Genomic DNA, 13,454 nt, shown 5'->3' on the forward strand with positions numbered 1-13,454 from the left:
TAGCATAGACAGAAAATACTTGCTAAGGCTTCTACTAGCCTATAGGCACTAAAATCGCTATCAGGGTCTATATAGGGAGCTTCCCTACTTACTATAAGGAGACTTTACTAAGCAATTATTATCCTATAAGTATTAATAGGAGTATCAGCCTAGTTTAAACTATAATAGTTATTAGCAAAGCAGCAATAGGTAGCTAGGCCCTTCGCTATATTATAGTATTAAGCAGCCTACGTAGTTAGTAGTGCCTTCCGCACTACTACTACTACTACGTTATACGTCGAACTCTCGCTTATACCGATACCTATCCTTATAACAAGAATAGCAAACGAGGTAGCGCTTCGAATTCGTATAGGCCCTACCTATATAGTGCCGAAGTCAATACTCCCTAATTATCAACGATCAAAGGTATAGCGAGACCGCTTAGGATAGTTACTAATAGAAGCTTAAGCTTAGAAGAAGGGCGGATACTTAACGGCTTCCCTGGATAGCTCGGTAGGTAAATAGGAGAACCGTGTTATATTCGCCCGGGCACCTTAGCAAGAGCCTCTAATAGTGATTATCTCCGAACGGGAAGATACAAGAGAATAATATACAAGAATCCTAGATAAATATAAGAAAGAGGGAGAGAACTACAAGGTTATCTACACAGATAGCAGCGGTTATAAGGGCTGTGTAGGCGCCGGAGTAGTAGTATAGGGCAAGGACCCTGTATACTACCGCTCGTAGATAGGAATAGAAGGAATCTCCACTATTTACGCTGCAGAGCTGCGAGCTATCGATATAGCGCTGTCAGTTGTTCGTCAATTATTCGTCAACTAATTAACAAACTAATTAACAAACCAATCAACAAACTAATTAATAAACCAATCAACAAACCAATTTAACATACTCAAGAAAGTAGTGATTTTCTCCGACTCCTAAGCTGCACTGCAAGCTATCCGCCGACCAAGGATGCCTTCAGGCTAAGCCTATCTCATCTCAGCGATCTAATATCTCTAATTCCTTACCGAGGAAGCGGGAATTCATGTTAAGTTCCACTAGATCCCTACGTATAAAGGCATCCCTAGTAATAAACTTGCTAATATAATAGCTAAGGAAGCTACCCTCTCCGATTCTAACTACTCCTACCCCGACAATAGATACCTTATCCTTATATCTATAATTAAATAATATATTCGATAACGAGCAAAACAGGCGTAGGAAGCAGCGTAGTAGAAAGAGAAGGGCGTAAGGTTAACAAAGCGCTTAATCGAAGTAGTAGGGAAGAAAGATACTCTCGATTACTAGCAGGGCCTAAGGAAAGCGATATCGTTAGTACTAATTCAACTAAGAATAGGCAAGATCAGGCTATCAAGCTATCTTGCGAAGATTAGCGCACGAGACTTATTAAGATACGGATACGGTTTAGGTAACTAAATAGTAGCCTATATACTACTTGAATACCTAGACCTACAAGAGATACGTAAGGTTATAAGAGACAACCTAGCAAATATAGGTATCTCTATATAGCTCAGCACTAACGAACTACTTCGACAGCTTCCCGCGAGGCTATATCTAGCCTAGTTTATAATTTTATCTAGCCTACTTAATTAATTTAAGTATCTTAATCCCGCGGCCTTCGGAATAGAACCGGAGGTCGACAGCGTAGTAGACTAAACATAAGCGCTTAGGTAGTAGTCCTGTAGGACCGATAGGGCACAAAACTAAGGGTAAGCTACTAGGAACTCAACTCGCCCTCTTAAATACTAACAGCAAGTAGGAACGGCGACGGCCGCATATAAGAAGTAGTAGGAATAATATAGGAATTAGAGAGCAGCGTAAAATCGAGATCTAGTAATTCGGATCTGCTACTAGCAATAACAACTAGCAACCTAATAATTCAGAACTCGGTAACACGAGCTGCTAGGGAGTTTAGGAGCGAGGAAGGGAGTAGGATATAGGATATATATATAGACTAATACATATAGGATGTAAGTTGTGATACGGGATACGGAGGTCGGGCGGTAAGATTCTACCACTACATAACCTTATTATCAATCTACAGATAAGGCCGGCGGTGTAGTTCTGCTGTCTTATCATTATTCTGCAAGATAAGGCCGGCGGTATAACTCTCCGCCCGTATATATAGATAGATGTTAATACTAGATATTGCATACTAGATTGCTAAGGCTATAGTGTATAGCAGGTGCACTCGGCTCCGCCGGGACACGCGGGATAGCCGCGGAGGCGGATCCCTTCTTTCGTTATTATTTTCCTTTGTCGTTCGATTTCATCTGTTCGTTCCAGCGCTATGCTGGCCCATGCCTCGATAGCACCTTCTTATGCGCACTAGGCTGGCACTAGAAGGCGCAAATCCCTGCATAGCACCTTGTAATAGAGGAAGCTCCATCAGGAATAAGATTATTGATTGATACGATAAACTAGAAAGGTCGGAAGTCGCTATAAGAACCTAATAGTTCGTAGAAAGAGTAGTATTATTATATCTAGTAGTAGTACTAGACTCTACTCCACGATTATTAAGAGTAGAGGCCTTAATACGTTCCTTTTCGAGATACTCTAGCTCTTCCTTTTCGCGACACTTAAGCTCCTCGAGCTTAGTAATATCCTTATAATTACGAGTAATAAAATTACTAGCGCGGTTTCGAAGTAGTGTTTTATAGCGATCTAAACGAGCTAGACGAGCTATAGCTTCTTAACTAGCTTAGAGAGTAGCGTAGCGCTACTTAGCGATATCGGCCTATATACGAATAAGGTAACGCTACTCCGCGTTAATTTATATATTATTACTTATAGTTATATTTAAGCTTAATAATCTACTATCTTTAGTAACGTAATAACCTTATAGTATAATATAAGGATATACTCTAACTAGGAGGAACACTTAGTAGTTATTATATAACTACTTCGTCGACTAACTAGGCGCCCTTTAACTATATACGTCTTTAGTCTACTCTATAGATCTAAGCCCGTGTAAGGCTAGAGCAGGTAATAGTACGATTGCGAGATAGATCGTTGGAGATTACGAGAGAGGTACGTTACAATAATATATATTTTACGTTAACTAGTTAGTAGCGCGTAACACCTAACTAAACCGGTACTACTTATTCTTTATAGAGGAACCTACCTTTATAATACCCTTAGTGCTAGTAAGGGAGTGTTCGCGGCGATAAGCCTACTTAGTACTATCGAAGACGCGGTAAAGATCCTACGAAGCCTTAGCGATCTCTAAACAAATATCCTAGTTATAAGGCTAGACTCCTAACTCTCCGGTCTCTATATTTACTACTATATTATCCTAGAATAATTTTTTAGCCTATACTAAAATATTAGATAGATTATAGGTATCGCCTAATATAGCGGTAGTAGACTAAGAAGAAGTTAGTATAAAACCTAGTAGAAGGCCTAGCGAAACCTATAGTAGAATATATAGTATTCTAGGCGGAATACTAGCGATATAGGATAGATACTTTAGTATCTAAGACGTAGTTAATTAATAGAGAGGTATCTATAATTAGGGATAGACTACCCGAAGGCCTGATAGTAGTCTATAAGTAATATATATACTAAAAATACTTCGGTATAATCGGTACCGTATAGGTAGTACGAAGACGAGGAGGTATAGCGAATAAAACGTAGACGATATAATAAAGAAAGGATAATAATAAGAAGTAGAAGAGAGAAGATAGAAGAGTATTAAAATAAAGATAGTAATATAAGGTAGGGGATATAAATAAAGAAAGCTCTTACTTCTATAGTATAACCCTCTTTATTTACTTTACTTATATAAGGATCACGGCCTTAGGATTTAATCTATTTATACTATATAGGCCTACTAACTATTTAAATCTCCCGCTTAGAGGTAAGCGGTTATAGAGGGAGGATAATTTATTATATAATATTATAGTATAAAGCTATTCCTAACTTCACGCCTTAGGTATTAGTTCGATACCTTACCGGTCAGGCTTCGTTATAACAGCCCTACTTCTCCCTAATATAGATATATAACCTATAAGGCCCTAAGGGTTCGGTACCCTTCTATTAGGGATTCGTGAACCCCTCTTCTCTATAGCCTTTACTTACCTCTATTACGTAGGGGCTACGTTAGACCGTATATTAAAATATAATCTATCGTTTTTGCTTTAGTTATATAGGAAAGTGTTGAAGCTTATACATAAATTAAGGATTATAGAGAGATCCATGATAGCAAGAAACAGTGTTTTGCTTTCCTTACTTGACGTTTATCTTCCTACCTAGTCGATAGGCTTTCTACCCTGTACAAGTAGTTATTCTCTAACAGTTAGGCCTTGTAAGAAGCTAGAACGTTCCATCCTTCCACCTGCCCTTAAAATAGCTCTTGTCCCCTCTCTTACCATTTTTCCTGTCTTTCGCTTCTTTCACCCTCTTCCGCCCCCGCCCCTTGACTCGTTCTTTACAATTTTCCTTTTGCCCTGGCGCTGTGCATTCGGGTGTCCCTTCATTTAAATGAATATATCTCTTCACGGACTCCTCTGCTCGGACTCATGCTCCTTTACCGTCTCTGATTAAAACACAGCACACTTTTGTCTCAACATGCAGTATCTGGCACGTGGAGATTCAAAGCCACGCTATTCGCTTTTGACTTACCAATGATTACCAATGAAGGATCCCTCCTCAAACGAGCAATCGAAATTTCAGAACTTCGCGAGATCTGGAGAAGTGAGTACCCAGGAAAGGCTGTCACGAATATTGCTGCTGATTGTCAGTTTCCCCATTCGCTTCGGTATTATCTTCTCGCCCTTCAGTCACTCCCAGAAGTAGAAAGGCAGAATTTGGTCGCTCAAGCGGATATTTCCTCGCTCATTTCATTGACGCCTTCACTTGCAATGCCAAACCAGTCTGCTTCTGGGCTTTTAGTCAACGATGCATGCTCTCTTCCGCTTCATTCACTCCAATCTTGTCCACGAGATATGCTCGCTCACTAACGTAAGTATGCGTCTAGATTCCAAAGTAGCCACGAACTCGATGCATCTCACTCCGACAATCGATCCGCGAACCTTAACTTCGAACTGCGAGATCGCAACACCAAGCTTACAACCCGAAACGTTGTCCTACCCGACCCCTAAGTCGCCCCTCAGCCCTAGTTCAGAAGATGATGATTTGGACCCTGGCATTTATGCATCGTATACGAAGCCCGAAGATTTCCACGCTTCGGTTGGGTCGGTGGCCACGTCTTCAGACGAGGCCCAGGCCATTCATAATTCCAAACCGGAACACTTAAATCACATGGGGGGTGTTCCGCCTTATTTCGCGACCGTCAGAATGGATGCGCCTGATATATAGCCATCGGTGTCAGGACTAACAGTCCCCAGCTCACAAATGGCAGAGCAGGCTCCTTGTTCAGCCTTGAAAGATGCGTCCTGCGGGGACTACTTACACAGAGGGTTTCCCTCACCCGAAGCTAGGCCTGATCACGTTGAAAACATGATACAACTCTATCCTGACTTAAGTATCAACAAACTTAACCAAGCCATGGAATTAGGCGACCGCCTGTTTCCTCCGAGCTTAAATCAGTTGGAAGCTCGTGTCAAGCACTTACAAGCTGAAGGACTTTGGAACCTTTCGGAGCTTGGGATCCTGGCAAGTCTACCTGCACGGCAAAAAATAGTCGAAATATTTAAATATGTTAAGACATCGGGCCTACCTAATGCAGGGAATTATATGAGGATCCGACTTGCCAAGGTTCAAGTCAGCATACTTTACGACGCCATTTACGATGAGGAAACTAATAAACAGCTAGAATTTCGGGACAAGAAAGTTCACCACGCATGTTCTCAACTGCATCGAGGCATCTATTAGAAACCCTCGCGATCGACAGCATCCGGCCCCTAGAAAATCGCTTGTTCGCGATGCCATCTTTCGATACCAGCAGGTTGGTAGAAAGTGGAGGATATTATCGGATATAAGTATCATGCTTTTCATTGACTTAGCAGGGTCACTCACATCTCCTGTCTTACAACACCAATTGGCTCATGTTGATCTGTCTCAAACTGGGCAGAGAGACCGCAAAATTTACAGAGACACAGATGAGAGCTCTGGTATCTTATGTTTCGGCAACTAGACCATATATCATCAGTTTCGGCAGCAAGTTGAAAACCGCTGTCAAGCATTTTCTGACCTATCATCAGCTGCCTGCGAGACCAACAGTTGACGAGATTAGAAGCATGATAGGAATCCAAGCTTCAACCACAGCGAGCGTAGATCAGCATATGGACGACGTCACTGGTAATTACGCGATATTCTCAAGCAGAAGCTAAGAAAGCATTTAGATAGGGTTTTCGAAGCCAGAATAACACGTGCTATGATTCAACTTGTATTTGCATCATATTCCCCAGTCCAATCCAAGTTCGATTTTCTCTCAAGAACATCGGTTTATTTCCCGTAACAGGCAGAGCCGACTCACCGAGTCAGCCTAGGACACAAGGTTTGACCTGTTTTGCTCTTTATTGCTCACAGTTGAGGGAGCTACCGATATTCCCTCCACATTCTGGTGAGCTAAATCATCCAGCGCCTGCGACAGCGATTGCGGGTTGGAATATACTCCGGTAAGAGGCGGTTGCAGAATTCGCGTTACGTCCTTGCGCTGCCGTAGACCCTCAACTATGTATTGAAACGCATTTTGACAGTCGGCAACCTTATCATTTGGCAGTAATTCCTTGTTGATTCCCTGGCTTACCATAGCTCTGAGCTGTTATTACTAACTACATAGATTGCAGCTCCCTCTTTCGACTCACACATATAAATCAATCGCAGCAATGTACACTGCCGCTGATGCTCGCCCCTTGAATTCAAAGACGGCCAGATTTCTTAGGTGCATTATCGCCCTTCTCCTTCCCATCCGCTTCAGTGCTAATCCTTCCTATTTTTAGTCTTGACGTCATGATGTGTACCAATTGTAACCGACCTTGGCTCTGTCGGGGCTAGATTCATTTATATGCCCACGTGACGATCGCCTCAAAGTTATAATTAGTTCTAACCACTCCTCAAGAGCTTCCACGCCTACCTTGTAAAAAATCAGGACCTCCTAACCACCTGCCAGCTGGCCGCGGAAGTTCCCGCGACTGCCCACGCCCAGCAAATACTCAGCAAAACATGGAAATCAAGAACATACTCGCGACCCCGGCTGTTAAAGCAGCAGCCCCCACCTATGCGCAAATTGTGATAGACCCATATATACTGAACCCTTCCACAGATACGATCCTCGTTTAGACCCCGAGAGAACCTCATGAAGCTGAACGAAACGGACCCCGAGAAAACAAGGCGCCGAGCAATCGCCGAAGACGTAAAAGAAAAGGTCAACAACACGCTAAAAAGTGACCAGGACTCGACGCTAAGAAACCCCAAATCATCTCAGTGACGACACCCCAGCGGTGATCTGACCCTCTTTACCCGGGACCAACGGAGCACGGAACAACTCATCGCACACCGAGCACAATGGCGGCAGATGACAGGAGAGAAGGCAGTGGTGAAGGTGTCGTCCTTCGGCATCCTGGTCCACGGGGTCAGCACACAACAGAACGGAAATTGAGGGAAAGATCCAGTGGAACAACCCTTCCCTGGAGAAAGCGAGGGTGATCTACTCGAGCTGGCTGAAGTGCAGACTGGGAGAGAAGCGAGCGTCCACGAACCACACCAATACGTTGACTGAAAGACAGGCTCAATTAAACGCAAATAATCCTCGTATTTCACGCCATCCGCGGCCCGACCAATTCTGACATTCACCGCGTGGGCGGCAGCACCAATTCCCTCCTTCTTTTGTATTGTAGAATAGATAGAGTGTTTTATCCTGGGCAAAAGTCTATATATTGTCGTCCTCGCGATGCATTGGTGTCTCGTAGAGGTGAAGGAAGAAATTTGGTTTGCAAGTCCAGGCTGAGACTGATTAGTGTGAGCAGACGGCTTGAACACTGCTCAAATCCTTAGGCTAGCTTACCCCACGATAGAGAGCCAGAAGCCATACCTGCCTATACCTGGCGCTGAGCGGATATAGCATGCGAATAGCTCTAGTTCTAAGACCAGGAGATGGCCTGGCCGAAGAACGATGGCATGACCACCGATGCCCAGGTGCTAGCAGTGTCTCCGCCCACCCACACCGCTTCGCGTTGTGGGTGTGCCACACCCTAATGCATAACCACACCCTAATGCATAATATTTCCTATTTCCCCTATCTATCGCTGCATCCCACTAGTATCTAGAAAGAAACCCTGCCCGTTCTGACGTGCTTCCTCTGCTCTATCTAACGATGCCAGGCTTTCCTGTGTAGGTTCTGGTGGTGGTGATGTTCCATATGTTTTCTTCCACTGCTTCCTTACCCGCTTCCGCTCTATATCCGCTTCCTTCTCCTTTCTTTTAGTAATAGAACGATTGGTATCTCTAATAGAGAGAGCCCCTGTTTTGCTAAGCGGTGTTTTAACCTGGCGCTTGGTGATTAGGCGCTATAGTGGTTGTTGAGCTTCCCTAATCTTGCGAATAGTATCGTTCGCTAGATTTAGGTTCTCTATAGCAATCTTGTTATAATGAAACACACGATCAAGATTACGTTGCTGCCTTAGTGTAAGATCCTCTTGATATCTAGCAATCTTCCTTTGATTCTTTTCTAGATCCTGTATAGATCTAGGCGGCGATTAGTCGATACTAGAAGAAGATATAGGTGGTAGTGAAGGTGTTGTTGTATAAAGCGGTTGTAGATCTAGCGCTAGGAGATCTAGGATTTCTTGGATAGGAAGGCTATTAATAACCTTTCTACTATCGACTGGATAGATCCCACGATCTTTGAACGATTCACGAATAATTCGCTAGCTAAACGCTCTATTCCGAATATCACCGATTATTCGAAGGAACTCCGATCTTCCGATAGGGCTTCCACCCTAAAACGCGTGGTCGTTATTCGCTAAGCGGAAGTGTTGCTTATAGCTTAGAAACGGCTTACCGTCTAGCGGTTAGCAAAGGTATATAGTATATAGTAGAAATCCTATTAGTAGGATATCGTTCTCTTCGCAAAGGTATAGGAATTCGAATGTAAGATATGAACCGTGACTGTCGAAGATTAGGATACGTTTTTCACCCGATTTCGTACAGTCGCGTGTTGATTCTATAAAGAATCGAAGCTACTAAACTGCTATATCGTCGGTTATCTAACTGTTTAGCGATGTAGTGATTGTAGTATGTGGTGGTAGGCCTTCTATTTGATTAAACCAAGATTCTATAAAGATCCCGTTGCCTTTGAATATAAACCAAGGTTCTAACTACCACCCGTCGGTAGCGATACACTCGATAGTCGTTATATTTTCGCCTTAGTCTAGCTAAGGAAGATCTACTATCTTCCTACTACTACTACTACTAGTAGTAGTAGTAGTAATAGTAGAAGATATAACGTTTCTAGATCTTCCTTCGCCTAGTTGAAAGCCGTATTCATCAAAGTTATAGACTAAGCGTGGTAGTGTAGTCTTCTTGATCGTTTAGGCTAGTAGATCGTACTAATGCTGTAGTGCTGCTGGATCCTCTGCTAGAATTCGCTTCGACTCCTTCGTATACTGCTTAGTAGGCCCTAATTGAAGATGTTTAGGAAGCCTATTAATAAAGCGATACGCCTACATCTTGCTAATCGGCGGCTTCCCGACGCGTTGGCATGCACGATTCGCCCACGCTTCTAGTATCCTAGGAGTGATAGGCATATAGCAATCGTTCATATATTGGATCCAGCGAATCAAGGCCTCTTCTTGATAGGTTTCTAGAGCGTATCCGTTCCCGCTTCTAGCTATGCGAGGCCCTGTTCCCTTTTTAACACGTCGATAGAGAGTGCTTTGATTAACACCAAATTCGCGTGCTAGACGCGCAATATTCGGCTTCTCTTCGCGTGACGCTGCTAGGCAGGCCTCAGCCATACGGAATTCATCAATTTTAGGCATATTTAGATAGTGGTGTTGGATAGAGAAGCAAAAAATAGGGTGGTGGGAAAGATTATGCATTAGGGTGTGGTTATGCATTAGGGTGTGGCACACCCACAACGCGAAGCGGTGTGGGTGGGTGGAGACACTGCTAATGCCTACCTTCCTATTTCACATGGACTATCCCACGCCAATACAGACACAAGCGTATTAACATCTATATCGGAGCGATGGGCGTTTTCCTCGTAACGCCCCTGTCACTGCCTCCTTCCACAGATGAAGTAGTAGTCGCCCGAGGAAGTAAAAGGGAAGGTGCGATGCGACCCATTCTAGGCATGACCAATACTGTAAGTGAGATGGATCTCCCAGCGAAGTTACAGTAGGTATATTGAAGGGACAATCAATAGTGAATCAAGGTAATCAAGAAAATTAATAGATGGACTTGGGTCAACTACACGGGGGCCGGCCTTTGCATTTGCAGAACGAGATAGGGAAAACCACACCGGGAGATAAAAACCTATATCAAGGCACTACCTAAAAAGACTATGAGGCATGGGGGAGCCTGCCTATTTCAGCTTCAGTTTCAACTTCTTTCCCTGGCGCCCAACGAACTTGGAAATGCTTCCCTTCTGCGAATATATCAAGGCAAAGACCGGTGGCGACGAGTTCTCAAACTGGTTGATCCACGCATTATCGATGAGCACATTCCCTCCAACGTAAACTATGAACGAGGCAGCCGGGCCGACGACTGGAATCGCTTCTACTGCAATGGCAATGAGCTGCACCATGAAAGACGCGATCTGCTGCTCAACAGATGTCGGCTCGGGCAAGTACTGCATGGTCAGGCCGAGCTCAATCTGGATGAGGCTGGGATAACCGATTTCGTTCAAGGTTATGATCTCTGTGTCCTTGCCGGCAAATGCCGTGTGGTTCATAGCACCGTCAGCGATCTTTACGTCACGACAGGCAAAGGTGACGACCAGGTTTCGGTCGTAGAAGTTGATTGGGATGCCCGTTTCGCCACCGTTGCTCCGAGAAACGTTTTGGTAGCCGACTTCCTTTTCCCCTTCGCGTTTGACCATGTTGCTGGGCAGGGCTAAGAAGCATTGAACCTCGCGCACGTCGATTCGAAGCGTAACATCTGGATGCTCCAGGCCTAGGCCTAATGAAGTGGACGTTGCGAAGTCGATGTGGCCTGATATAAGACAGTCCGGCTGGCCTCCAGGGGAGGACAACAGCGCGAGCCGGTCATGAAAGGACCAGGGGTAAAATTTGGGCACTCCCATATACTCGTCCTCAGTACGGGATATCTCCTCCCAATCCGGAGCAATCCATGCACGGAAGGCTTTCGCCTGGAATTCTGTTGCAGCTCCCGACCCATACATTTCCTCTTCCCTTGACTCGGCAAAGAAGAGTGCTCCGCTGGTACGAAATTTTTCCACCAAGACACCCACAAAATTTTTCCTCTCCTTTCCAGTCTGGCTGGCCAGCGTCTTCAAAGTCATGTCCTTGAATGGCAGTTGCTCCACTAGTACAGCATGTCGTTTCTTCACTTGTTCATCGGTAGGTTTCTGGTCAAGCGTCTTGCCGAAGTCCTCGAGCCACTTGAGCAATTGCTCCTTAAATGTGCCAGAAACCTCAGTGATAAGGTCATCCTGATCAATCTCAGCACGATAAAATTTTGGATTCCGGTCAATCCCATGCTTCTTCGCCACTGCATCTAACCTTTTCGCCTTTTCCAGTTCATGCTTTGGTCCCTTTCCGTTGCATTCCTTGAGCCACTTCTGCAACGCGGCCTTTGCATCTTTAGACGAAGGGTCTTGGAAGAGCCCCTCATCAGACGGCTTCCCATCGGAATTGGCTCCCTTTTCGCCTAGGATCTTTTTCTTGAAGCGGGTGGTGTTTTGCAGAATGGGATGTAACTTTTCATCGATTAGACTGCGCTCGGGCATGATCTCCAGTCCTGCCTTCTCAATCTGCGGCCCGAGTAATTCTCTTTCAGGCTGGGAGTAGAGCATTGGGTCGTAAGGTCTGGCAAACGGCAACCGAATATAGCGGTGCGTAAAATCCAGTCGGACTAACTGGACGAGGTCTTCATACGGCCACGGCGTATCGAAGCAGAGTGGGATATAGACACCACGGATCGCATAGGTAAGGTCAATCCAGATAAATCGCTCCTCGGGGCTAGGCATCGGAACGCTATGCAAACTTGCTTTTAGGCTTTGATTGATGTGGCGTCCATCCTGGTGGTACGTGGCATAGCTGGACATCTTTCCGGGTTCCTTCCCGTACATAACAGTAACCCGGTCGAAGTTATCCGAGCCCCCATTCACAGCAAAATCCGTGCGTGGGTGTTTCTTCTTAGGGTGGTTGCTTGTATTAGCATTGATTGCCAGGTCGAGCCAAATTCTCGAGTAGAAGAGTTCCGCCATTTCTTTCATCTCTTTCTCTCGCTCGGCAGCCGGACGCTTGAGGTCGGGGACGTAGTAGCCCAGCGAACGCTTTGTCAACCAGACGATACCTTCCGGGGGCCCGAACATCTTGAAGAGAAATACAATAGAAGTGATATAAATATATGATGAATGATTGAGTGGTTTTCAGTGAATCTGTTAAATGGGGAATGTGGATAGCGATGTTACTAAGTTGCAATTCAGTTTCAGATGCCACAGTCAAACCTAGCCATCGAGCGCCTTTTTATTATATCTCATCAAATCCTCTCTTCGAAGGGTTGACATGGGTTCGGACAGATTCTTGGGGGAATAAAAAGCAAAGGAGGAAATGAAAACAAGTATATGTACCAGACACGCCGTGTAACATGAGACTTGAGCCAACCATCACTAACAGACGCGTGGACCGAGAGCACCTCTTACTTGAACGGAGATCGCTCGCAGACTCTACTGTCATGGTGGCGTTGCGCGGTGAGCCTATATCGAATCTGTGTACAAGCTGCCCAGCACTAGTACGTATGTAAGTCTGCAGGCTCCTGTTGCGTAACACTCCCCTAATGTTGGCCACTGAGCATTCAGATCTGGGGTTTGAGTCAATGTTGGCAAACTGAAGAGCTCATCGCATTACTACATACCCCTACAAGCTTCGGACGATCTCGGTCAGCGGCTTGAGGTCTAGGAGGCAATGTGGTTGCTGGAAGATCCTTGTCTTGTCTGGTGGGTTGACAGAGGCTGGATAGAGCTAGCTAGAAACAAAGAAAACAAGTATCTCTACCCTATATAAGCATACTGTTGTTATTTTATATACCTAAGTCACGATTCTTAAGTATGTCATGTGTGTGTGTGTGTACGTAAATTGTATTAGGATATACTCTAGGACGACTGTCTCAATACAAAGATAAAGATAAGAAGATATACTCAAGTTCTTGAAAGCGCACTCCCGAGACAGCAGGAGGGGTAAGTCGTTCAGCTTATGCAAGTTAGATGTATGACTGACCCTCGACTGCATGACTGACCCACAAATTCATGTCCAGAGCCAATTACAAACATATATTTTAACGCATCTTATGATGCTGCCACGTAA

The 13,454-nt window shown here is 44.6% G+C and overlaps 3 protein-coding genes across 3 annotated transcripts; 2 read left to right on the top strand and 1 right to left on the bottom strand.

Annotated features, from left to right (window-relative positions):
* Positions 1–4,625: 4,625 nt before the first annotated feature.
* N7462_001811 (uncharacterized protein) lies at positions 4,626–5,319 on the top strand (the record flags this gene model as incomplete). Its single annotated transcript, XM_057073537.1, has 2 exons — positions 4,626–4,695; positions 4,979–5,319. The coding sequence occupies 2 exons, from the start codon at positions 4,626–4,628 to the stop codon at positions 5,317–5,319; spliced, it is 411 nt and encodes a 136-aa protein (XP_056937178.1).
* A 36-nt stretch (positions 5,320–5,355) lies between these two features.
* N7462_001812 (uncharacterized protein) lies at positions 5,356–6,293 on the top strand (the record flags this gene model as incomplete). The annotated part of the gene is made up of 3 exons (XM_057073538.1): positions 5,356–5,724; positions 5,795–5,908; positions 5,970–6,293. 3 exons carry the CDS (start codon positions 5,356–5,358, stop codon positions 6,291–6,293), a joined length of 807 nt encoding a protein of 268 aa, XP_056937179.1.
* A 4,196-nt stretch (positions 6,294–10,489) lies between these two features.
* N7462_001813 (uncharacterized protein) lies at positions 10,490–12,463 on the bottom strand (the record flags this gene model as incomplete). The annotated part of the gene is made up of 1 exon (XM_057073539.1): positions 10,490–12,463. The coding sequence occupies one exon, from the start codon at positions 12,461–12,463 to the stop codon at positions 10,490–10,492; it is 1,974 nt and encodes a 657-aa protein (XP_056937180.1).
* Positions 12,464–13,454: the final 991 nt, after the last annotated feature.

The sequence above is a fragment of the Penicillium macrosclerotiorum genome (genome assembly GCF_028827735.1).
Source record: "Penicillium macrosclerotiorum strain IBT 26536 chromosome Unknown utg000002l_segment0_segment0, whole genome shotgun sequence".
NCBI classification, from domain to species: domain Eukaryota; kingdom Fungi; phylum Ascomycota; class Eurotiomycetes; order Eurotiales; family Aspergillaceae; genus Penicillium; species Penicillium macrosclerotiorum.